Raw genomic sequence first — 26,033 nt, forward strand, 5'->3', positions numbered from 1 at the left:
AGATTTTTAGTCTCATATTCTTTTGTGAAATCTGTTTTTATTTTAATTTTTTCAACATTAATATATAACTGACATGTTAAATTAAATAGTCGGTTTAACTTAATAAGATAACATTTTACTCAACAAAGGAAATGGTTAAGACAAGGTGGAGTGATGCAATAGCATTAACTCAAGTCATATTGTCTTAGAGTATTCACATGGTTGAATTGCTTAGAAAATTAGCCCATAACTAAAAGAACAATGAATCAATTTCATATGAGTTACAAATGTCAACTTAAAAGAATAAGAAGTAAATAGAAGAAAGAATGATAGTGTAAAGGAATAAACAAGTACTGAAAAAATAGTAGTGCAAACTCCTTGAGTAAAAAACCTCAATCTCTAATCTCTCTAGGATGGACTCAACCTTTTTCAAGGGCAAATCCTCACTCTACACACGTTCTCACAGACAGGGATAATTTAAAACTATGGTTATTCAAAGAAACTCTTATTCTTGAAGAATTTATGATCATATCTTGTGAGAACACTTCCTAGGAGTGAAGATTGTTGAGTCATGAAGCTTTCATCCTTTTATATAGGCCAATGTAGGTGAGGAAGGGTCAAAATTAATGCCCTGAACGTTCTCTAGGTAATTTTGGAGCTGAAAAACGATTGTGGACCAAAAACCAGTAAATTTGAATGAATAGACATGATTTGAAAAATTAGGATTTTGATATGGGCACATCGAGCCTTTGATGCAGGCGCATCATTGCTTATTTATGCAAAAGGTAGTAAAAACCTCTATAAAAGCTCATGAAATTGGTTAAAAACAGTAAAAACGAACTTAAAGCATATTATAGACATATGTTTACTCATTTAAGACCATTTTGCAGTCAAAATATCATATGAAGTCTTTTTCTACTAAAGAAAAATGGCAAAATATATAGTGAAGACATGCACTTTGTGACATTTACCAGTTGTCTATTGCCCATGAGCTGGGTGATGTCTCCTTTTCTCATGTGTGGAGCTCTAACAATATTATGGCACACTCACTTGCATTTAAAACATTGAAAGAACATGCTTCTTCTCTACTTCATACACTTTGCCTTGAATAGTTTACCCTACTTATGTCTCATGATGTAATTATGTAGTCGTATGATTTTGTTGTTTGCTTCCTTAAAAAAATCGATAAAAACAAAAAAAATTGTCTTTAATATATAAATGTCTCATGAAAATCAATAAATTAAGCTATAATTTACTCCACCAAAAAAGTTCACCCTTTCAAAGGGAGAAAAACTAAATGTGTTAATAACATTTTGGTCCCCATATTAAAAAAAACTTAAAATTAGTCCTAACAATGGTTTATGGTTGATTTTTCTAAAAGGAAAATTAAGAGTTGTTTAAGGCCTTAGTTGGTTATTATAGTCTATGAGTTATAATAGTCTGTGTTTAGGGTGCAACGTGCAGATTATTTTAGTTTGAGTTACAAATGTGAAGAGAGTATGGTTACAAAATAATAGACAATGAGAGCTTTAAAAAAGTTTTATTGTAGCTAAGTGTGAGTTATAATAATTGGAAACTTCAACAATAGTTGAATGGGAAACTCAAACATTGGGTGAGCTAGAATAGACAATGTAAGAGTTTTCAAAAAGTTGGGGTCCGAACGCCCCCTTTAGTCTCTATTAACATTCATTTTATAAATTGTGAAAATATAATTTACACAATATCTTTTCATATATGAAAATTATTATTATTATTATTGAACTAATTTCGATAATCATTATTTTGAAGAAAGAAGATAAACTAAAGTTAAAATAATTTAAAATTAATTAGAAGTAGAGGACTATAATGCAATCAAACCCAAAATAGAAGGACTAAATTGGTATTTTCACAAAAATGGTGAAAAAGATATAAAAGGTTTCCTGAGGTTTGTTGGCAAAATGAAAAAACCTAATGCAAAGAGGGGAAATCAGAAAGAGGGAGCAAAAATCAGTGTATTGGAAGTCTTAACATGACAAGCAAAAGCCTACATTGCCACACTCCTTAAACGCTCGCCTCCAGCTTCAAGCCATCGCCACCCTTCTTCCCCTTCAACCTCTTCTCTTCCATCTTTGAATCCCCAAAATTCCCATGGAAGACGATGATGAGTTTGGAGATCTTTACACCGATGTTCTCAGACCGTTTGCTTCTTCTTCCTCTTCATCTGCTCCGCAGACCTACCTTTCTTCTCCCGCCCCTCCGCCTCTTCAACGTTCGATCGATCTCAATCGCCACCACGACGACGAGACTCCCCCCTATGGAGCTTCTTACTCAAGCCCTGTTGTTCCTTTGCAGCTTCCCAAGGAAACCCCACTTCTCCAGCCGCCTCGGGAGTCTACATCCGCTGGTTCTTCTGGGTTTGTTCTCAATTTGGCCGCTAGAAACGACGGTGACGGTTCTCGGGTTAGGGGTGGTGAGGATTTTGCTTCTGTTGATGCTGAATTGCCAAATAGGGGTTTGGAGGATCGGAATTTTGGTGTTGAATCTGGAATTGTTGATGGGTCTGAGAAAGATATCAATTTGATGGATAAGGATGTGAAATTCGATATTGAAGAGGGGAATGCCGAGGTTGAGGATGACGACGTGGGTGTTGAGCCGATTATTCCTGGCTTGACTCCCAGCGGTGGAATATCGATCCATGGAATAGGCGGGAATTTGGAAAACGCGGAGGGTTTTAGAATGAATGATGCTTCACGAGACCGGGGCGATGGCGGTGATGACTGGGATAGTGACAGTGAGGACGATTTGCAAATTCTGTTGAATGACAGTGATCGTGGGCCTATGGCAATGGAGAGAGGTGGACTGGAAGGTGACGATGAAGACGAACCCCCACTGGTTATTTTGGGGGATAATGATCAGAATCAGGCTATGGAAGAGCAAGAGTGGGGTGAAGACGCAGTGCCAGCAGCGGATGGTGAGAGAAAGGAGTCGGGCGAGGTTGCAAAATCTAGTGCTGGGATGGTTGTGGCACCAAAACTCGGATATAGCAATTATGGTTATCGTCCTTTTCATTCTCAATATAAGGTCAGTGTATTATACGTTTTTCGAAGGCGTGATAAGTGTATATGGGGTTTTTTTTAGTTCCCCTCTTGTCAATGATAATCAGAATGTAAATTTTTTGTTTGTTATTATATGACGTGAATAATACTTTTAGATTGCGATTGTACTTTTAGCCCTTCTTATTGACATAAGAAATTTTGGATTGACAGTGTAAATTACTGAATACGTATGATATTCATGATATCAGATGAAAATAAACAATCATTGATTAACCTTGCAAACTTGATATTCTTGATTTTATTCAAGAGTGGAATTGTAGTGTTATGCCATCCCTCAACTGGTGTTTGATGTGTAAAGTGTAAATTATCATCATGACGAAGATAAGGATCATCTGATCAACTGAGTTCTCTAGGAAGACTTGGTGCTTTTTAAAACCAAGTTTTTTATTCAGCTAGTGTGTGGGCACAGTTTTGAAGGCAGAGGTAAAAGATTATGTGGGCAAATATTGCTCTGCGGAAACTTTTTGGGAGCTTCAGGTTCATCTCAAGAGAAACTGCATGTTTCCTGAAGGGAAGTCTAAGAATGTCAGTTGAGTGGGCAATTTGGATTTGTTCCCCAGCTTCTAGATAGTGTTTCTTGTCTAAACATATTTGTAATTTTATTCTTGATTCAAACCAATTGGAAAAGGTTTTTTTCAATCTTTTGTTTGTTCTGTCCGGGATAGATTCCTCATCACCTCCCTCCTATATGTATAGTAGATTACTAATATCTAGTTACTTGGGGAGTAGCTGGCGAGAATCATCATTCTGCTTACTGTTACCTGTAGCAACTCTGATGTGGACTACAACTCGAATGGCTGGACATATTTTTCAGGTCAAGGATTACGATCTTTGAGACACTTCCTACGCATCCTTCAAGGACTTCAATTAGCCATCAAAGAACTAGTTGACGATACTTTGTCTATTCAACTGGTTTACCCTTTCCTGTAAAACTGAATTCCTCTGTGCCTGCCATCACTACAATTTTCTGTGTACAGCAGTGTTTGAAATGATCCATGACATGAATAATATTTAAGGATATCATAGTTCTTGGTTCTAATTGTCTTGCTTTCAACAAGTGAAGGTTCGTAACAATTTCATATTGAAAATCACCAAAGCATTTATCTCACTCCTGGAACTACTCATATCCTAATTGAAACTTTTTAGATATTTGGAATAAGTTAAGTGGTCCTGAACAGTGAACATTATCCTCAGAGTTAATAAGAGAAATGGCAGTGATATTGTCTTTATATTAATTTCCATTGAAAGGTACAACCTGCTGCAGCCAACCAAAACTTCTGCTTTATGTGTGTTTGTTTTTGTTGTTGTTGTAGTCTTGATCATCGTTGCATCAAGCCATTCACAAAATCTGTTGGCCATTTTTGTTATTTTCGCCAGTTGCTTAGATCATTACACTGGAAATTCTTGAATTCACTTATACTGAGTAGTTATAAGCATATATATTTGCTTTTTAGATTTCAACTGCCGATGGTTAAAATTTCTTGTTTACTTTTTGCTTGCTGCCTGTTTCTGATAATAAAGCCCATATTCTTGGTGGCATATGTAGTATGTGAGACCTGGTGCAGCACCTTTTCCTGGTACTTCTGCTTCTGGCCCTGGAGGAACTCCAAATCAAGCTCGGCCCCTTGTCAACATGGGCCCTGTTGGTGGTCGTGGTAGAGGTGATTGGCGACCAGCAGGACCAAAAGATCCAGCTTCAGTGCAGAAAGGTTTTCATTCAGGTTTTGGAGTGCCTGGATGGGGAAATAATATGGGAGGGCGTAGTTTTGGTGGCCTTGAGTTCACTCTGCCTTCACACAAGTAATACTTGCCTTGACCCACTGAAGGGGTTCTATGTTGAAACATGATGTGCTAGCTCTAGTTGTTATCAATTGCATGCTTCAATTTCTGGAAAATTTTCTATCTTTAAATGCCCTCGGCGTGCTTGTGCTTGTGAAATGAACTTCACATGTTTTTGTGTGTGGAGTGAACAATACCATTTACCTTCTGGGGGAATGTTAATTCTGCCTATTTTCCTGCTTCATAAGTTTGACCTCAATGGCTTAAAAATTTATACATTAAAAATGTTTCATAGTCATGCCTGAATGACCTGAAAATTTTGATATTTGAGGACATCTTCGTTTCCGTAGTCTCTCTCTCTCTCTCTCTCTATTTTTTTTTTTTTTAAATTTAAATTTTTTTTTTTGTAATTTCATTTTCATAGTTAATTTGTTTTGTTCAATTGCCTAACTAATGTTTCAGTTTTCTACTTTGCTAATTGTAGTACGTTTTGATCCTAACTTTGTCATTCAGGACAATTTTTGAAGTTGACATTGATAGTTTTGAGGAAAAACCATGGAAATCTACTGGAGTGGATGTATCTGACTTTTTCAACTTTGGTCTCAATGAGGATAGCTGGAAAGAATACTGCAAACAGCTGGTAAACGCTTACCTTTGTCCGAACTTGGCTTTACAGACATCATTTTTTGGGCTTATAGAGCTCCTTCCCCTTAACTGGCACTGTTTCAATTCTCCCAAGGCGCTTGACTGTTATTTATCCTTTAGTTTTGTTTTGCTGTATTTTTTAGTATCAGACTCTTTTCATTATATCAATGGAAAGTTTTGTTTCCTTAAAATAAAAAAAATGTTTCGATTACTGAAAGTTTGTGTATTTTTTCCAAGTTTTTGTGCTCCCCCACTTTTGGTTAGCCTTCTAATAAGAGCTTTTTGTATTCTCTCATTCTTCTTAATAAAACTTGGCTTCCCATAATAAAATTAAAATAAAAAACCTTTACTTTTATATACAGGAACAACTACGCCTGGAGGCTACTATGCAAAGCAAAATTCGTGTATATGAGAGTGGACGGACAGAACAGGTATGTTAATGGTTCTTTCATGGAAGGAGTGAGTTCTTTAAACCATGTTTTAATATATTTTAAATTCATGTTTCTTTACAGTGTCTTTGAATCTCAACATTCTTTTGGTTTCCTTTTCAGGGCTATGATCCTGATTTGCCTCCAGAGCTAGCAGCTGCTGCAGGTATTCATGATATTCCCAATGAACACACTCTTGGGAAGTCTGATGCTTTACAAAATGATGTAGGAAAAGGAGCAGCTCGTGTGCGTCCACCTCTGGTATGTATTTACTTTGTTCTATCATTCTAGTGATATGCAGAGGGAAGCCCTCAATCCATTTTACATATACTAGGAAGAAGTGTTGTGTGCAGTAACTGGTTAGCTATTAGAGGTAAGTTGTGAGTGCATTTTGTGTGCAAGTGACGTAGGGCCTTATGCAACATATATGGTTGTTGTATGTGGTGCGTGGGGGTAGCTTAGCTCTGTTGGGAGATACACATAATTATCAAATGTTTGTGAGCTGTAAACCCTTTCCTTTGTTAATATAATGGGCATATTTTGGAAGGCATCAGAACACATTTTTGGGCATGCTAAGGGGGAGAAGAAGATGATCAACCAAATCAAGGCTGTCCAACAATGTTTGGGAAACTTATGTGCTTTATTATGTAATTTGTTGGAGGAATATTGCATTGTGTTTCACTGGACTGGGGATATCTAGCATTGTGTTTCAGTGGACTGGGGACTTACCTTCACAAAGACAATCTCCATATTTTTTTCCCATTCCCTTCGATTCTCTCTTTTCTTTCACTTGATGACTACTGCTGCATTGATGTTGGAGAGTGTTGCCCGGCATCAGCGTTGGTCAGAACGGTGACAGTTTGTGGATGCTACTAGAGCAGTGGCAATGGAAGGAGATTGAATGAAATTGATCATGCGGAATGGCAACAGAATAGGGGAAGAGAGGGGAGAACAAAATCGAGGGAGGGGGAAAAGCAGAATGGGCGGTTAGGGGGAGAGAGGGGAGAACAAACTTGAGGGAGGGGGAAAAGTAGAATGGGCGGTTGTAGGGGGAATGGGAGAATAGGGTTAGTTTATTTTTTTTTTTCTTCTTCTTCTATATATATTTTTTTATTTTTATAAATTTAAAAAGTGGATGTTCGGCCTTTTGTGGGTTTTTATGGGGTTTTGGGCTGTTGTCTTTATTTAGTTTTAATGGCAATAAGTTATGGGGTTTCTTACACCATTAATTTTATCTTTAAATTTTGAATCAACTTAATAAACTGCATATTTATAGTTACTCTTCATTCCCATTTTTTAAGATTACTTTTAATAGTCAGTAACACAAGTAAATGATTTTGGATTTTATCTTTTAATAATAATAATAATAATAATAAAATAAAATAAAAAATAGCGTGTTCGTCCTACATTTTAGAAATTAGCATGTTCCTGTGTTCGTGTTGTGTTGTGTCTGTCTCCAGTGTTCTTGCTTCTTAGGCTGAGATTGAACGGCTAGTGAATGAAATGATGGTTGCAGAGATAATTCAGTTGAGTGCTAGTCAATGTTCGAGTTCGTGATCGATTTTATTTGTTAAAAGAAAGATATAGGACGGTGATTCTATGTGGATTATAGGCCCACAACACACTGTCACTGTTATTGAAAAATTTCAATCCTGGTAGTTGAAGAGTTGTTCGATGAGTTACATGCTATAAAGCATTGACACTTCTATGGCCAAGTGCCAGTGTTGGACGGTGTCCGACATGCCAGTTGGCATGTCCATTATTTTATTATTAGCTTTTTACTTTCCAACACATTAGGACACACCAAGGACACTCCATATGCAGAGATTTTTTACAAAAACGATGAAACAAGACCCACTATCGGCAACCCATTTATGGGCATTTTAAGCCAATTAAAATAAACTGTTCAGCCCAACTTTTTTAAAATTCTAGAGCTTTTACACACTTTCTCTTTACTAACACACTTCACTCTCAAGACTTAACCCACAATCTGCCCTTTTCAGAAAAATAAAAAACCCACTATACTACCCGATTCTTCTTTCTAACTTCATCGATGGTGGTGACTTCAACTTCAAGACCCATGAGCACCGACAACTTATGTGACTTCTCTTACTGTTTTTTTTTCTTTTCTCAAATATGTTTTTTTCCTTCTGTTTTTATCTTTCCTTTCTTTTTTCATTTTTGTTTTTTCTTACTTTTGTTAAATATATGTGCGCATATTTCACGATATGTCAAATTATGCACAAATATATTTGTTTTTGTTAAAAAGAAATAATGTCTCCAACGTGTCATTTCCTACTTTTTTGGAAATTGACGTGTCATTGTATCGGTGTTATGTCGTATTCGTGTCGTGTGTTTGCTTCTTGGGTTACATGGTGCCAAGCTCTTCTCCAAGATCAATATGAAATCTGAGTATCGTCAAATTTGAATGAATCCCAAAGACGTTGAGAAATTGACGTTTAGGACTCATGAAAGGCACTATGAATTTGTCGTGATGCCATGGTTTGACAAATATGCTTGCAACTTTCCAAGCTTTGATGAATAAGATATTTCAACCCTATGTACGGAAGTTTGTCTAGGTGTTTTTCGATGATATATTAATCTACAATGTTGACTTAGAGGATCATTTGCAGCATTTGACTGCTATTAATGCTTTTGCAAGAAAATGAGCTATATGCTAACCAAAACAAATGTCAGTTTCCTTGTGAGAGAATTGAATATCTTGGACGCTTAATATCTGGACAATGAGTAAAGGCTGATCCAGAGAAGCTTCATGCTATAATCTAATGGCCTGTGCCTAATACTATATGAGAATTGTGCGGATTTTTGGGTTTAATCGGTTATTACCGAAGGTTTGTGATGCATTGTGGGAGTTTAGCAGCCCTTCTCAGTGAGTTACTAAAAGCAGGGCAATTCGAATGGTCGGAGGAGGCATAAGAAGGCATTCGTGAAGTTGGAAGATGCCATGGTGACCATACATGTATTAGCTTTACCTGATTTTTGTAAACCATTTGAGGTGGAGACCGATGCATCCGGAATTGGGTTAAGCGTGGTAGTCACTCAACAACAGCGGTGCCTACTTTAGTCACACTCTATTAGAATGGGCACATATGAAGATGTTTTATGAATGCTTATAGCCATGGTCATGAAAATCCAAAATTGGCATCCTATTTGCAAGACAAAAGTTTGTAGTACAAACCGACCAACGTGCAGGACCGACTTTGTTGTTAGGGTCCCGTTTGGATCATTTTGTTTTTAAAAATTAATCCTATGCACACTGCTTCCACCTCTAAATTTCTTTCTCTGTTATACCAATGGTTTAAAAAACCAAGCCAAATTTTGACAACTAAAAAAATTAGCTTTCAAAAAGTACTTTTTGTTTTTGTAATTTGGCTAAGAATTCAACCATTGTACTTAAGAAAGATGCAAACTATTGTAAGAAATGTGGATGAAATAAACTTAATTTTCAAAAACAAAAACAAAAGATCAAATGGTTACTAAACGGGGTCTAAACTATTAGGCTATGATTTTGAATTTCGATACAAACCAGGGTTGTACAACAAGGTTGTGGATGTTCTTTCCATGTTTCCTCCCATTGCTCATGTTGCATGCCTTTCAGTACCAGCAATCCTCGATGTTAAAGTGATTTGGGAAGAAGTGGACAAGGATGTTAAATTGGCAGCTATTATTTAACAGCTGGAAAATGATAAAGATAATGTACTGTGATACTCTTTCCAATAAGGCATCCTTACGTAGAAGGGAAGGTTAGTTCTGTCTAAGACTTCCAAGTTAATTCTTGCTATACTTCACACTTACCACGATTCAGTCTTTGGAAGCCACTCTGGATTTTTGTGCAAGTATAAGCCCTTAACAGGGGAGCTATATTGGGAGGTAATGAAAACTGATACAAAGAAGGATGTAGAAGAATGTATTGAATGTCAAAAGAACACGACTTTAGCTGTTTCCCCTGTGCTTCTTCCATTGGCTAGTCTAGTCTGGTGTTTTTGTGGTGAGCAACCAAAATAGTGGGTATCTTGGCTACGCTGGATGGATTTATAGCTTGATTGGTATCACACCGTTCCAGGCGATATGAGGTCATTTGCCTCCTCCCTTACTGTTTTTTGGAGACTTGCTAACACCAAATTCCACACCGGATCAACAGTTACAGGAGCGTGATGTAATGTTGGGTGGTTCAAAGAGCATCTTTGTGCTGCACAAGACCAGATGGAAAAGTTTGCTGATCGAAAGTGGAGGGAGTTAGAATTCCAAGTTTATGATTGAGTCTGCTTGAAGTTGCGCCCTTGTCAATAGGTCACTTTAGCTAAATGACATAACGAAAATTTTCCCCTAAGTTCTTTGGACCCTATCAAGTGATTGATCAAATTGGCTAGTGGCTTATAGGCTTCAGGTGCCGGAGGGGCTCTTCCACACCCAGTGTTCCATGTCTCTCAGCTCAAACGAGCCTTGGGTCAGCATCATTAGGTTCAGTCCACTTTTCCTAATCTCTCTAAATTGTTTGAATGGGTTGTTGAACCTGGAAATGTATAGTATAGTTATCGGAAAAATGCTACCATAGGCGTTTGGGAAGTCCTGATTAGTTGGAAGGGTCTGCCAAAACATGAAGCGATTTGGGAGATCATTGATGATTTCAAGCAGCAATTTCCTGATAAACCATGAGGGCAAGGTGGTTTTAGAAGTAGAAGGTAATGTTAGGCCACCAATTATATTTCATGAGGGAACCAAAGCATTAGGGGTAGGAAGTGTGGCGTGATTCTGTGAAGGAAAGGGGACCACTGTCTATTATGTTGTTGGGCGAGGAGAGTCTATAGTCTGAGGTGAGGGAATGTTGAGGGTAGCTTGATTGTTAGTATTTTCTTGAGAGTGGGAAGGTAGAGGTTCTGAATCTTGTAAAATAGATCCGTGAGTTGTATTAGACTTAGGGCTTCTCGGTTTCCTTTGAATGATACTGTCTTGTAAGGAGATGCTTGCAATATTCCGATTGTGTCGGGAACCCTCGAACAACATGTGTATGTAAGCTATAGGAATTTATTTTTCTGAAAGAAAATTGGAGTACTTGGGACATGTATTGACGACCACATTCCAAGCCATGTTGACTTGACCAATAGTAACGCCTAGAAATTTAAGAGAGCATTGGTGGTTATGGACTGATAAGTTATGATAGAAAGTCTATGGAAGGATATGTTTAGATAGTCAGGACACTCACACAAAGCACCACCAATTTGGTTGGATAGACAAGTTCGAGAGATTTTAAAACTAAAATGATTTCAGTATCCATTTTTATGCTAATGAGGATATGATATCCTATGAGTTGCTCAGTAGCATAGGGCCATACCGCTGCATTGTCTGAACATTCTCACGGACACAAAAAAAAAAAAAAAATTGAAAAATCCATTTTTGTGCTCCCTAGTTTCAGCTATGGCGCAACAAAATCTATTTCCAGGAGTTGATTGCAATTGTTCTAGTGTGCAAAAATAGAGACCATTTATCTGGATTCAAAATATCATTTAGAATAGCTCCTAGTTCAAACTCAATACATACTCAGTCTAAAAGCCAAAGTTGCTGGTGCATATCTAGGTTTTTGCTGAAAGTCACGTTGACATCAATCTTGGTGTCAAATGACGTTCCCAATAATACAAGCGAGGATTCTATGTCAAAATATTGCAACTGTCGTATTGGATGGCAGTAGTGCTTGTAGTCCTTCCACTGTAGAAGATGACTTATTGAAGTATAAGTGTTTTTTAATACTAAAGGACTCTGCTACACTCCCAAAAGAGGATGGCATCTAACGTCATCATATTAGTTATGCAAATATTCAACAATATCACAGGCAAGTTTGCCTTTTACCTTATGTAATTAGGATGATGTTGCAATGGTTTAGGGTTGATGGCATGCCTAAATAGGAGGTAGAATACTATTTTAGAGCATTGATTGATCAACTAACGTAATAACGCACTTCTCTCTTTAAAGCACATTTATACTGCCCTTTCTGTGTTGCATAGTTGTTTGTCAATAAGGGTGGTAGTTTGCATGAGCTTCCTCCCTCTCGTGTCAGATCTTGTTAAAAGCTTTGCTATTGTGATTGACGTGGTAATTATTTAGGATTTAATTAAAGAGAAGCATTTGCCTCAAAATAGTTAAAATAAAATAAAAAAATAAATGAAGAGAACCATGATATATCATCTGTGGGAGTAAAACAAAATGATGCTAATCCATTCATTGAGTTCTTATCCAAATTGTCCTTCATTTGGCAAGCCTTAAACTTGGTGAAGTGCATACCATGGATGGATATTGGTGCAACACTTTCTACAATGTTCCAACAAGGATTATCCATGTCATTTTGCATATGGCAGCTATTTTCTCAATCGTGATTGTTTAGGACAAACTTCCACCTCCATTTTAATAGTTGACTGGCTTGAGGAGAGGGATGCAGTCCTTGCTTTGATTTTTCAACTAATGATTTCCCAACAAATCATGAAGGGTCAAACTGATAAGCACAGAAGGGTGGGTGATGTGGTAAAAGGTTGCAATCGTTTGGTGAAATGTGGTTGTTAGGCTGAATGTAAAGTGTTGTATCTAATGCAAAGACCTTCCAAATTTTGATGGCAGCCCATTGGTTGCAATGCAATTACTGCCCATTGTGGATATCCATCCCCTTTTCATGTTTTTCAGCTTATACCCCCTAGCACAATTATTTAAAACCCACCCCTTGGCCACTTAGTTTGGACAGTGCTTTACAAGATCCAATGCTCAGTGGTGTTTTCAGGCATCTGCGCTACTACAGATCCTACATTCGGTGATCCAGAGGTCATATTCAGTGGGAAGGGTTATTGTTTGGAGAGGCTTCTTGGAACCACTGGAATTGCTAAGGATGCAGTTTCCTTCTCATTTAAGGATGTGGTGAGTTTTTAGGACGAGAGTATTATTGAGGGACTGCAACTGCAGCCCCTGATGTGATTTAGATATACAGGAAAAAGTCTGTGCGTGTGTGTGTTTTTTTTTTTTTTTTTTTGGTGGGGTGGGGGGGTTGTGTGAGTGCAGTGTTAGTATATATGGTTGTTTGGGATTGAAACGAGGGAAAGGTGGCAAGTAGCTTAGTTTTGTTGGGCTCTCTCACTGTGCAAACACACATATCCATATACTAAGAAGCACGGACACCGACACGGCGACACGGCGACACGCCAATTTTCATAAAAGTAAGACACGACACGTCGGGGACACGTTATTTTCTTTTATTAAAAAATTAAATATATGTCGTGAAATAAACATATTGAGAAATATTCTATTTAAAAACACCATTAACAACCATACAAGATACAACCACAACCATAGATAAGATGACTAATGGTCCAATGTGGAGGTGTGGCCGGCGTGGAGTTTTGGGCATGGAGGTGTGGCCGGCCATCGATCGAGTGGGCGTGGAGGTGTGGCGTTTTGGGCGTGGGGACTCGGGGAGTTTTTATATTTTGAAGAAAAGAAAAGTGGAAAGGAATAATATATTTTGAGAAATTAAAATAAAAAACACAAAAACCTAGAAGTTTTGGGCTTGGGCTGATGCTTTTGGTCTGCTAACTTTAGTTTTATAAAGCTTTCATTGTTTTTTCTTTTTAATTTTGCAGTGCCGTGTCCTAGAAGTGTTCCAACCGTGTCCTACCCGTGTCCCCGCCATGTCGGAAATTTAAAAAAATAATAAAATATTCGACACGCTAGCTGGCGTGTCGGTGTCGGACACGTGTCCGACACTGACACTTGGCCATCTTAGGAGTGTCGGTGCTTTATAGTCCATACATATATAGTAGCTTAGTTTTGTTGGGAGAAATTCCTGTTGAATGGATGATTGTGAACTGTAAATCGTTTCCTCTATCAATACGATTGTCTTTTATTTATTTTATTTTCTAGATTTTTTTCTTCTGTCCATGCCACACCTCCCTTGCATTTTTCTCTTGCAATAAGGTTTATTGCTTTCATGGAATTGTATGTTGTGGGGTGTAGTTTAGTCTCTACATTGTTCTAACAATGAAGCTCAATGGTTAAAATTTTCCTTCCCAGCCTGCTGGCAGAGCAATACAAGTGGAAGGTGGTTATGGTGAGCGTCTACCCTCAATTGACACCAGGCCTCCCAGAATTCGTGACTCTGATGCTATAATCGAGGTATTTCATTAATCCTGTCATTAAGCAAAATGACTATCGCCTTACAAGTGCAAACTAATATTAATCCTATATCCCAATAAAAAATTAACTTCAGGCATTTGGTACTATAGATTGTTTTGCAGGACTCCTTGGATGATAATTCGTCCACAGGAAATTGCACCCCGAACGAACAGAATGATGATATGTCAGGAAAGGATTTTAAAGAAGTCCATGAAGCTGATGATGACAATGCACAAATGGACAGTGAGACTGAATATCCTGACCATTTTTCAGAAACTCATAATAGTGAACTGCTGGAAAAGGCTGGAAGAAGAAAAACATCAACGAATTCTGCTTCTGACAACATACGTGAAGATGTGAATTTGCCTTTCCCTTTAGAAGGACCAGGACACCAGACTGCATCTAGAGGCGATACCCCTGCTTACCCTGCTCAGAATTTGGGTATTAGTGAAGAAAGGTAGGAATCGTTTGTCAAACATTAATTGTTCAACATAACGTCACACCGACTGATTATATGTCACACACACTACTTAAGGAGGTCTGTCCTTTCATCATAGTTTACTACTCAGAATGTTTGACATATGTTTTGAGTTAGGCACACTCGATGCATGTCTCATCTTATCAGATCTTGGATTATATGAATTTCCAAGTTGGAGTGCTTTTAGGTTGCAGTATATGCCATTTTGCATTACTGATTGTCAAGCAGTTCTATTCAAGATCATTGTTCATATAATAAACAGTTTTGTGGGCTTCTTTATGCACTTGTATATTGTTTTATTTTTTTACTCTAGGAAAGTTCGGTTTCTTAATAATAATAATAATAAAAATAAAAAATCAAGTTTATTGCAGTAAAGCTCAAAGAAAAATTGATTCAATTTTCTATGCGTTTGTTGAAGGAGCTCAAAGCAAAACTGGGTCAGTTTTTCCATGTTTTTGTTGAAGTCTCTATCAAAATGATTCAGGCTCATCTAGTAGCCATTTGGTTTTTGAAAATTATGCTTGTTTTTTTTTTTTTTCCATTCTCAATTTCTTTATCATAGCTTTTATATTTTCTGGGTATAAAGTTGAATTTCTAACCAAATTCCAAAAACAGAAACTAAAACTACTTTTTGGCTTGGATTTTGAAAATACCTAAAATATAGACAACAAAACATAGAAATCAATAGATGGAAGTGGTGTTTATAAGCTTAATTTTCAAAATTTAAAACCAAAGCTCAAATGCTTACCAAATAGGGCTTTAAAGTCTTGATCTTTCCTTTTTCTTTGCATTTTGTGGCTCAACATTGACATGTCTGATTGAATTTCTTGTTTCTCCTCTTTTTTCAATACAGACGGTCACAAGATAGAACATATAACAAGTCCCCTCATTCCCCAAGACAGAACTTACAAGATAGAAAATCTTCTGACAGTCGGGAGGAAGGATCTGTTGGAAGTATGGATGATAAACGCAGTCCACAAATGTCATCTCCTGCAATGGTTGAGGCTACCCAGGAGTCTAGTGCTGAAGACAAGGATGCTGAACATGATGAGCTCATTGAGGCTGACAGGAATTCTGAAATAGATCAGGAGAATGTGAATTTCATTTCAACCAGCAACACTAATAGAAATGAGAGAGATGATGAGGAAATGGAAAATAATGAGAAATTGGGTCCCATAGTTGAACCACTTATGCTCAAAGAAGATGACGATGAAGACTCAAAGGCTGCAAGTAGTGAAAATAGAAAAACAAGATCCGGGAGCAGCAGGGATTATCAGAAATGGCAGGATGGGGTCGAGGAGGAAGTATTTCAAAATAGACGCTCGTCAAGCATGGGGAGTGTCAAGAAGTACATCGATGAAAGTGAACAGAATTTTCGAAGAAGAGATAGCGATGACAAACAAGATGAAAGGAACCGAATGGATGTCAAGGGGAGGAAGGATGCTTATGCATACAGAGATTGGGATCCTAGCTTAACTCATCAGCACCCATTGAAAACTGATGGTTTTGATAGGCGAAAGGAGAGGGGTAATGCTGAAGCTACTTGGCAAAGAAGAGACGATGATCCTTATTACAGAAAAACAAGAACTGAAGAAACAAGAAAGAGGGAATATGATGATGAGACGGGATCTAAGCACAGGAGCAAAATTCGTGAAATTGAGAGAAGTGATAAAGACGACCGCCATCTAACTAAAAAGTTAGATAATGGAAGCTATAGGGCTCATTATGATAAAGGTGCTAGCTCAAGACATAGGGAAAGAGATGACAGTTTGAAGAGTAGATATGAAAATGTGGATAGCTATTATAACAAGAAAAGGAAAGATGAAGAACATCTGAGGCGAGAACATGTAGACAAGGAGGAAATCTTGCATGGTAAGAGAGAGAGTAAAAGCCACCGTAAACGGGAAAGAGATGAAGTCTTTGAACCGCAAAAGAGAGATGAGCTACTGAGAGTCAGAGATAACGTTGGTGATCACCACTCTGTAGGGCACAAAGAGGAGTGGCTGCAAAGAGAAAGGAGTGATAGGCCGAGGGATAAGGAGGATTGGCATAGACCAAAACAATCTCGCGAGGAAAATCTACCAAAGCGGGATAGAGATGAGGGAAGGGGCTCTATCAGGGGTGGGCATGGAGCAGAAGAGAGAGCATGGGGGAGCCATGTTAGGATGAAGGATGAAAACAAAGTTTCTGAAAAGGAGTACCCTGGAAAAGATGTGCGTCACAGTGAACAAAATAAGAGGAGGGATAGAATAGAGGAGGAAAGTTCTCGTCGAGGGCGTGAGGATGCTTATTCACGGCGAAATCCACCTAGTACTGAGGACAGAAGATCTAGGCTGGAAAAGTCTAGTAGTGAAAGACATGCTGCTAATGCTTTTGATAATCAGAGAATACACGATAAGAGGCACAAAGAGAGCAAGATGAAGAACAGGGAAGTAGATGGCAGTGACCACAATGCCTTGGGTCCTTCCAAGAAAAGCCAAGAAAACCAAAACAATTATAGGAGTCAGCAGATGGTATGTTTCCTTTTATTGGTTTGTTCTATAGAAATGGAAATACTACCTCTTATTTGAGAAATTGAAATTGCAAGGTTTTTCATTAAACATTAATGGATTCGACATGGTGGGGATTCCTAAATGTCTTGGCTCTATCTCTCCCCTTTTCTGATAAGCTTTATTTGAAATTGATTTGTAAGCAGAAGAGTAATTGTGAAATTAGGCCTGACTGAGGGGATTCCACCCCCAGGTGGGTGTGGGTAGGTTGGGGTGGTTTAATCAATCTGTTTCTTGTCTAGATGTATTTCATCAATGCATGTGAACTTGACGGAAGAGCTGGCTTGAATACTCTGCTCATTACTTTGTTTTGGAAGTTCTATTTGTGGTTGGATTTTATTGGATTTCTATCATTTTATTACAGTCTCGTTGATTTGAGTAGGGACATCCCCTTGTAATTGTTATCTGTTCCTTTTCCTTTTCCTTTGCTAGTTTGTATTGTTATATATACGAATTTGATTGATACATAAGTGAAGGACTACAAGTCTATGATCTTTAAGTTTCAAGTTTGTGCCTAGTAAGTTAACGATTATCTTCTTAAAATTCTTTTGCACGGCTCTTCCCTAATTGTTTCTTTAGTTACAGAAAATCAGCTCACCTTTTGTTTTAGCCGGGTGGTTGAGTTTCATTATTGGTCTGGGTGGCGAGATTTCCTTGTGATGTAACTTTTCTGTTTTCATTATGGACCTTTTCTTATTTCATTTATTTAATTTTTTTTGATTCGCTAGATCTTGAAAGGCTCTGATGATCATGGGGATCCGGAGCATTCAGTTCACCACCATGGGTCCAGAAAACATACCGATGATGCTTCCACAGATGATGAGCAGCAAGATTCAAGGCGAGGGCGCTCGAAATTAGAACGTTGGACGAGTCACAAAGAGAGAGATTTCAATATCAACAGCAAGTCATCGTCCTCATTACTGTCTAAAGAAATTGAGAATAACAATGGAGGATCTTCAGAAGCCAACAAACATCCAGATGACTCTGTGAAGGCATCAGAGACCATCGACAATCACCATTTGGCTGAAAAGAAAGACAGTGGTGATCTGGAGTCGAAGGGTGGCATTTCTGATACAAAAGTATTGGAGGATAGACATATGGACACAGTCGAAAAGTTGAAGAAGAGAAGCGAGCGTTTCAAGCTTCCTATGCCAAGTGAGAAAGAGGCTTTGGTGATAAAAAGGATGGAGAGTGAAGCACTGCCATCTTCTAAAAGTGAGGCTCCTGCAGATTCAGAGATTAAACCAGAACGACCTGCTCGGAAACGAAGGTGGATTAGTAGTTAATGATTGGAAAAAAAAAAAAAAAATCCTATTTGGTTGTAATGTGTGGCGTTTCTTTCTTTCAAGGGAAGCTCCATGACAAAAGGCCTTGTCCATTTCACCCAGCCCTGCGCTGCTCTGATCCATTGAGAATGCAATGCCTTCTAACAGGAGTGGCTTCTGTATGAGGGTGGTACCAATGAGAAGGCCTCCTCTCTCTCTTTTAGTCAATATATATTATTTTGTAACCATATTATCATCTTCAGGGAGCAACTTTTTTATAGTATTTGTATATACTACTAGCAAGAGATGTAACATTGAATTGATTACTGAAAGCGGCTTAGAATGCATTTAGACACACTATGATTGTTGCCTACGAATTCGAAGGAAAGCATTCGACTGAGGAACATCGAAATGTTTGTTTTAGGACATCTTAGTCGTAGAAATGTGCTATACTCAGTTTGCTACTAACATTATAGTGACCATGAGGTACATTTTAGAAAAATGTATCTTTTTTCCCCTTCTCCCCCTTCAGTGTTTGCTCATTCTCAAAGTTAACCACTTTGACATAAATGAATGAGATAGATCCCATTTTGCCCCAATATTCCATTTTCTTGTTACTGTTATTGTTGTTGATTCTTTTACACACTTGCATTTTCTTGTTACTGTTATTGTTGTCCCCTATGCACAAATATATGGATACACACCTTGATTTAAAGTTCGAATCCCTCTACCTCAACTTATTGAATTGATTTAAAAAAAACGACATAACTAGTCTTATAATTATATTATGGTATCCATTATTAGTATTATTAACTTTTCAAGTCTATCAACTCAAAGTTGTTGGAATCCTTTTTTTACTTGAATCATCAAGTAGGAGTTATAATAAATATTAATTTATTATACATTTATTTTAGGTTAAAATACTATTCTTATATTTTGATTTTCATTCTATCTTAATATATTTTTAATAATTTTCAAATTTAGCCCCTGCTATTGATTTGTTGATTTTATTCAACTTCTATGAATTTAATTTTGTCACCCCTCGGGTGGGATATAGTTGTTCACTTTTGGTTCTAGGGCTCCTACCTCGAGGAGGTTGTTAGAGAGGCTTGGGATTCTATTTATCCTATTTAGGTGTCCTCTGTACTTAATGAGGACCTCGTTGGTAGTTAACACTACAAGAAAATTGTGATACCACGACATTTAAAAATTGCTATATTTAAAATTAATGACGATTATTTTCCGTTATGGTATCCCCTGTAAAGATATGATGTTCGATGAAAGTTTTCAAAAAATGTCATAATTGAGCTTTAAATAACAACATATAATTGTCAATGAACGATTACTGACAATGATAAACTGTCATTGTCAAGTTTAATATGACATATTATCATTGTCATCAATTGTCTCAAAATTAGCTAATTTATGTAGGATTTTAGGTAATGATCAAAGTTATAAAATGTCAAAAAGGAATATATAGTGACATTTTTTCCTTGCCAAGAATAAATAGACCATGACATTTTTAGTGTCATTGAAATCTGAATCTGGACGAATTTTGTATGTCAAAAAATATTATATCATGATATATTTTACCTGTCACGAAATTTAACATTTTTACACTTTTGTGTCATTAAGATGCATTTTTTGATAATTGTTATTTTTGTGAACCTTGTTATTACATATAAGATTTCCATAATGAATTAAGGTTTTTCAACTCCAGGAACACAAATATAAAATACTTTCATATATATAGAAAATAAGCATAAAGTTGATAATATTTTTTATATAAAAGATCAACTAATAACCATTAATAAAGGTTTTACAACAGGCCACATCAAATTACATTTCAATCAAAGTTGAGCTACTAACTCTACAAAAAATCATATAAATATATCAATGCTCCATAGTTTTTTTTCCTCCAATAAATTCATACAAAACCTGTTAAGAAAATAAAAAATCATTTTAGAGTTTAACTCTACCCATCAATATTGACGACGATAATAACAATATAAAAAGGTTTTACCTTTCCAATGTTAACAATTTTTCCAACACATTGATCTTGCCCAAAATATAGAGTTCATAACCTATATCCACAAATATGAACACCCATAATCCAATTGGGTAAATGTTTTACTTATACAACATTGATATAATAACCTATACTCGCAATTCATCCCTGTCAACAATCATAACAATATTCAACAAAATGTTCCAAAACGGTAGTAAACACATATTACTAGACAACAAATAGCATCCCTTTTTTCCTTATTATTATTATTTTCTTTGGGGAGGGGGGTTATACAATGAAATTTTTACATAAAAGAAAGCACAAATTATGCATTTACATAAATTACAACATGCTTTAAAAAAAGAGGTTTTAGAAACCTTTACCTTTGAAGACAGATCTTCAAGAATCCCTCAAACTAGAAACGGACACTACCACGATGACGACCTTGGTATTTTCAGGTAGAGAATTCGGGAGTGGTGGGCTCTAACTATTTTGGAATGAGGGAATGAATTGAGAGTAGAGAGGAGGAAGAGGAATTGTGATTGATCTCTAAGCACAACTCTCTCACAGGACGTTTCTGTCTCTTACATTAGTGAAGAAGCAGAATCTCTCCTTTCAAAATGTCAAATATAGGTGGAGAGAAAAAGGAGGGGAGAGAATTGTAACTCCCTCCTAAATTCAAATAAATTAATTTTAATGAATAAAATAATAAAATTAATTTATATAAAAATATTATATATATATATATGATAACTAACGTATCATAATATATATATTAAACTACATGTTATATCAAATATAACTTATAACATATGGTTTTAATATTTCATATACAATATAACCTATAGATTCTTTTCTCTCTCATAACTTATAACATATGGTTTTAATATTTCATATACAATATAACCTATAGATTCTTTTCTCTCTCATATAACGTTTAACATAAATCACATTTATATTAAATTTAACAATTATGAATCTAATTCATATAATTAATATTTGAATCTTATTCAAATATTTATTTCCTCTCGCAAATGCTATAATGTATCAAATACATTATAATAATTATATCATATATAATTAGAATAAGTTAATTATATCATATATATAATTAAATCCCTCATTAATTTGAACAATTCAAATTAATCCAAAAACTGATTCTCATTTAATCCTATTGAGCTACCAAGGGGACCTCATGGACCTGTAGCTTGAAGCTCTAACAGTACATGAATAATTAATCAAACTCTTTAATTAAATTATTCATCATCTGTTAACTGTCAGGCACTCCACTAAAGATCGACAGCTGCACTCTTCTCACTACAGATATATTATTGTGTTCATTAGGTATAACCAATCAATAGTTTGATGACCCTTCACAAATTGCTCGTTAGTACAGCTGGGCCAAAATTATCGTTTTGCTCCTGTAGTTACATCTAACTTCTTAAGTACCACTGATCTCTCTAATGAACAATTGATCATAGTCCAACTATGACTAAACTCCTCCCGGCCCAGAAGAGAGTGTGGTGCCATATTGTTAAAGTCCCGGAATTAGCCCTTAAGGGAGCAATTTATATACTTACCTCGACCTCGCTCCCCAGTCAGACGAATCCCCAAAATGGTAAGCTTATTGAATCGGCGATCTGGCCATTCTCACCCATACAAATCAAAGGATCGCCCTCATAAGCAGAAGTTCACAACTCACTAAGGACTCAGGTCATGTTACCTATGGTCATCCTAGTGAAATGTAAGTCTCTATTATGAACGACATTATATAATGAGACTAAACATTTCATGATTCAATCTTACATAAACTCCTTTGTATAGAATATCCCGCTCACATGTCTATACATGAATGATCAGGATCAAATCATTTGCAGCACTTTACAACAATTGTAACACCTACAAAACATGCCATACTAGTAGTGTCACCAGCATGGTACCCAACCTTATCCATCCACTACAGACCATTTAGGTCAACATAATCCACCCGTATGTCTCTACATACATGTTTAAGCTACAAGATAACATTGGATGTTAGTTTATTAGTTTGTGGTTAATGCAACTAAAATATGGAATAAAATATCATATATTTTATTAAATAAATAGTGAGTTTGTTAAAAAAACATTTACAAACTATAGGACCCTACGAGATTTAGGGAATCAACCCCAACAAAAAACAAGCACGTACCTATTGAGTACCAATAAATTGCCAAAAAATGACAAAAGAGATCCCGTCAACCTATACATTTCTTTGGATATTCATCACAAATTCTTCCTAGAATAAAAAGTCAATACTCAAATTAGTCTACATATATAGCAATCTAAGTGTTTTTATATGTCATTCAAGCACTAAACTCACCACTTTGTTGGTCTTATTTCTCCCTACTGTGTAAATGTACATGTATTTCTTCTCCAAAAAATCATTTACAAAAAAATGCAGTCCAAAAGCAACAAAAAACACCAAGTACCACATATCATGCAAAAAAATATGTGCGATCCTACAAACTCAGTCCATTCAGATCGCACATAGTCAATGTCATCTTATGTATAAGTAGATGATGCACCTTTCATCTGTATACAAGAAAGTGGATCTTAATTTTTGACACTAAATTTCTAGTTCAATTTGTTTGAAGTTTTACAGTGCATACTATGTCTACAATTGAAGTGGTCTTGGACAGTATTATATCACACATAAACCACATGACATAATAACCACATTCAACCACGCCCAATTGTTTAGGACACTGTGCATAAAACATAAGAAACATAGATATGGTAAATAAGGTTTTTATGAACTAACTTGTCACTTGCATTGTCATTACACCTACCTTGACGACCTTCCAACTTGGCTTTTTCTTTTTTGAGATGTTGAAGGACCTGCGGATGCATACATGGAATGAAAAAGTTTTTAACTATTGACATAAAATAGTTAGTCATTATATGTTAAATGGTATAGTAAGTATCACATACATTCTAACTACATCCATAACATCCTCATGGATACAATTTTTCAAAGGGTCCATCCAGAATACAACGCCTTTTGTATAATCAACAACAACCAAACTCCAGCGATTTCTATATGTTCAAATAAACATAGAGACTATTAGACTAATGATACTAAACTATGCATGCTCAATTTCTACACAACATACCCCAAAATATAAGGAACCATGGTGGAAGATTGTATATTGGAGTAATCACTGGCTAACAATTGTAGTTAGTCGATAAATATCCATACAGATTCACTCCATCGGTGGACAAACCTAAATGAAGATTTCTCGATTATGAATCAAAAGTTGGCCATAAGTGATCTATAAACCTCCAAGATGGAGAATCAACTGGGTATCGTATAATACTGTCTTTTTTCCTATTGGTTGCATGCCAACACAAATTCTTTGCATGTTTAGAGCTCTTAAACATCCTTATGAACCTTGGAACTATAGGGAAGTACCACAATTGTTTAGCAACTACTCCTTTTATCTCTTCAGCTGAGTTCTTAAGTATCTTCCATCTTGATAAATTACACTTAGGACATTTAGTGATGTTTGCATACTTTTTCATATACAAACAGCAATTATTTGGACATGCATCTATTTTTTGGTAACTAACCCTAAGGCATATAACGTTTTTTTCGCTTCATACATGGAAGTTTACATTTCATTATTTTTCAAGTAGGAAATCATTAATTATGAACAACAATTTTGAAAAGTTATTACTCCATCCAAACCTAGCCTTTAAATTGTACAATCTTACAAGGGCCGATATGGATAACCTTGTGAATTTTTTACATCCAGGGTATAAAGGCTTCTTAACATCATTAAACATAGTGTCAAACCTATTGGGTACATCAGAAAATTGTTCACGAGCAGATTGCATTATGTCAAATACATTAAATGAATCACCATATTCTTCCTAATTTTCAGTCACATCATTCTCTAATCCATTGTTAACATTCTCTATGGTCAAATCTTCTCCATGCCAAAACCATACCTTATAACTTTGATCTATTCCATTGACATACAAGTGATATCTAACTATTGCAACATCGTTGGATACACGATTCCCACATTTCAAACATGGACATCTAATTGTATTGGAACCATTGCTATAGTGTAAACCAAATTCAATGAACTTTTCCACTCTTACTCATATTCGCTAGACATCCTATTTTTCATCATCCATGACTTGTGCATTGTATAAAAATAGAAAACTTAGTTCAACTAATTAGCCCCCAAACAAGGAAAAAACTACCCGAAATGTTATTTGTCAATCTGGTATGAGAAGGAAGTATATTCTCCAACTTTCACAAATGAAACTTAAAATAAATAACAATCAATTTACACTTACATATTAAAATGAAAACCAAAGCAACCTAAATATATACATAACCATTGTGGAAGATTGAACCATGAAAAACATATATTTCACAACAACCTAAATATGCATTAACCATACACTATTGAACAACAAATATACATGTGTTTAAACCATAAATATCAAACATCAACACAAATCTAATTAAGTCAAATGACAAGAACTAAAATCTAAAAACAAAGGTTGAAAATAAAATGAAAATAATTACTTCACCACAACTATTTGACTCGAAAAGTGGCAACTCTGGTGTGGACGCTGATTATTTGACTATGACCGTCACAAAGCTAGTGGTGAACGACGGTGAATATCAACGGAGGATGACCAACAAGTATCGACGGAGAACGATGAGCGAAACGAAGAAATGTCAGAAAGCGTTCGTGGGGCTGACTGACTCAACTCGCCGAAAAGCGTCCGATATGGAAATAGGTAAACAAAGAAACACAGAGGGGAAACGTTCGATATGGATATGGAAATAGGAAAACGAAGAGATGTCGGGACTAACTGTTTTACTTCGTGATTCAACTGGCTACGAGGGTAGAGGAAAAGTCTACTTTGAATTCTTGAAAATAATGTTGAGTTAGAGTTTTGATATATTTTTATTAAAAAAATAATTATTAATTATATTTAGTGACAATTAATAAATGTCATTAATTGATGACATTTTAAAACTGTCACGAAATATAAGAAATTGGAAAATTTCCACTTTTTCATGTGAAAAACACAAATTTTCACATTTATGACACTTTTTCTCTTTTTTTTTCTCCTCTCAAATTTATTATACAAATATGTCATGGTAGGTCAAATTTCTTATAGTGTAGTCAAGGTTAATGAAGTCACTTTTTTTTTAAAAAAAAACATATACTTGATAAAATAATATTAAATTTGATTTAGATTTATTAGGAGCATATGGATTAAATTTGAAAAACTGAAAGTAATAACTAAAATGGAATGAAAGCTTAAATACAAGAATTAACATTTTTAAGAGCGTAATGATCACTTCACACGTGATTTTCACACATCATTTTGTCTATTATCTATTAAGATTGATTTTGATTCTTGTTTTTTCACAGTAATTGTAGATTGGACTTCAAACCTCGAAAGAGGGAGTCCATGCCAATTAGCATGGATCTCTTTAGCTTTACTTTCATATGTCATTTATCCTATTTTACACAATTAGATGGATACATAAAGAGAAATAAAATAATAGTATAGGTCAATTGGTCAAGACATATACTTTTGACTTAGTCATTATTTGGTGATGTTC

General features: G+C 36.0%; 1 protein-coding gene across 1 annotated transcript; it reads left to right on the forward strand.

Annotated features, from left to right (window-relative positions):
* The first annotated feature begins 1,905 nt into the window (after positions 1–1,905).
* On the forward strand, positions 1,906–18,815 carry FIP1[V] (FIP1[V]-like protein). The gene is made up of 9 exons (XM_039024342.2): positions 1,906–3,039; positions 4,621–4,874; positions 5,367–5,493; positions 5,861–5,929; positions 6,050–6,187; positions 13,994–14,095; positions 14,206–14,552; positions 15,427–17,086; positions 17,851–18,815. Exons 1-9 carry the CDS (start codon positions 2,107–2,109, stop codon positions 18,406–18,408), a joined length of 4,188 nt encoding a protein of 1,395 aa, XP_038880270.1. The 5' UTR covers positions 1,906–2,106; the 3' UTR covers positions 18,409–18,815.
* The last annotated feature ends 7,218 nt before the right edge of the window (positions 18,816–26,033 follow it).

The sequence above is a fragment of the Benincasa hispida genome, chromosome 2 (assembly GCF_027475165.1).
Source record: "Benincasa hispida cultivar pf3 chromosome 2, pf3_genome.v1.1, whole genome shotgun sequence".
Classification (NCBI taxonomy): Eukaryota; Viridiplantae; Streptophyta; class Magnoliopsida; order Cucurbitales; family Cucurbitaceae; genus Benincasa; species Benincasa hispida.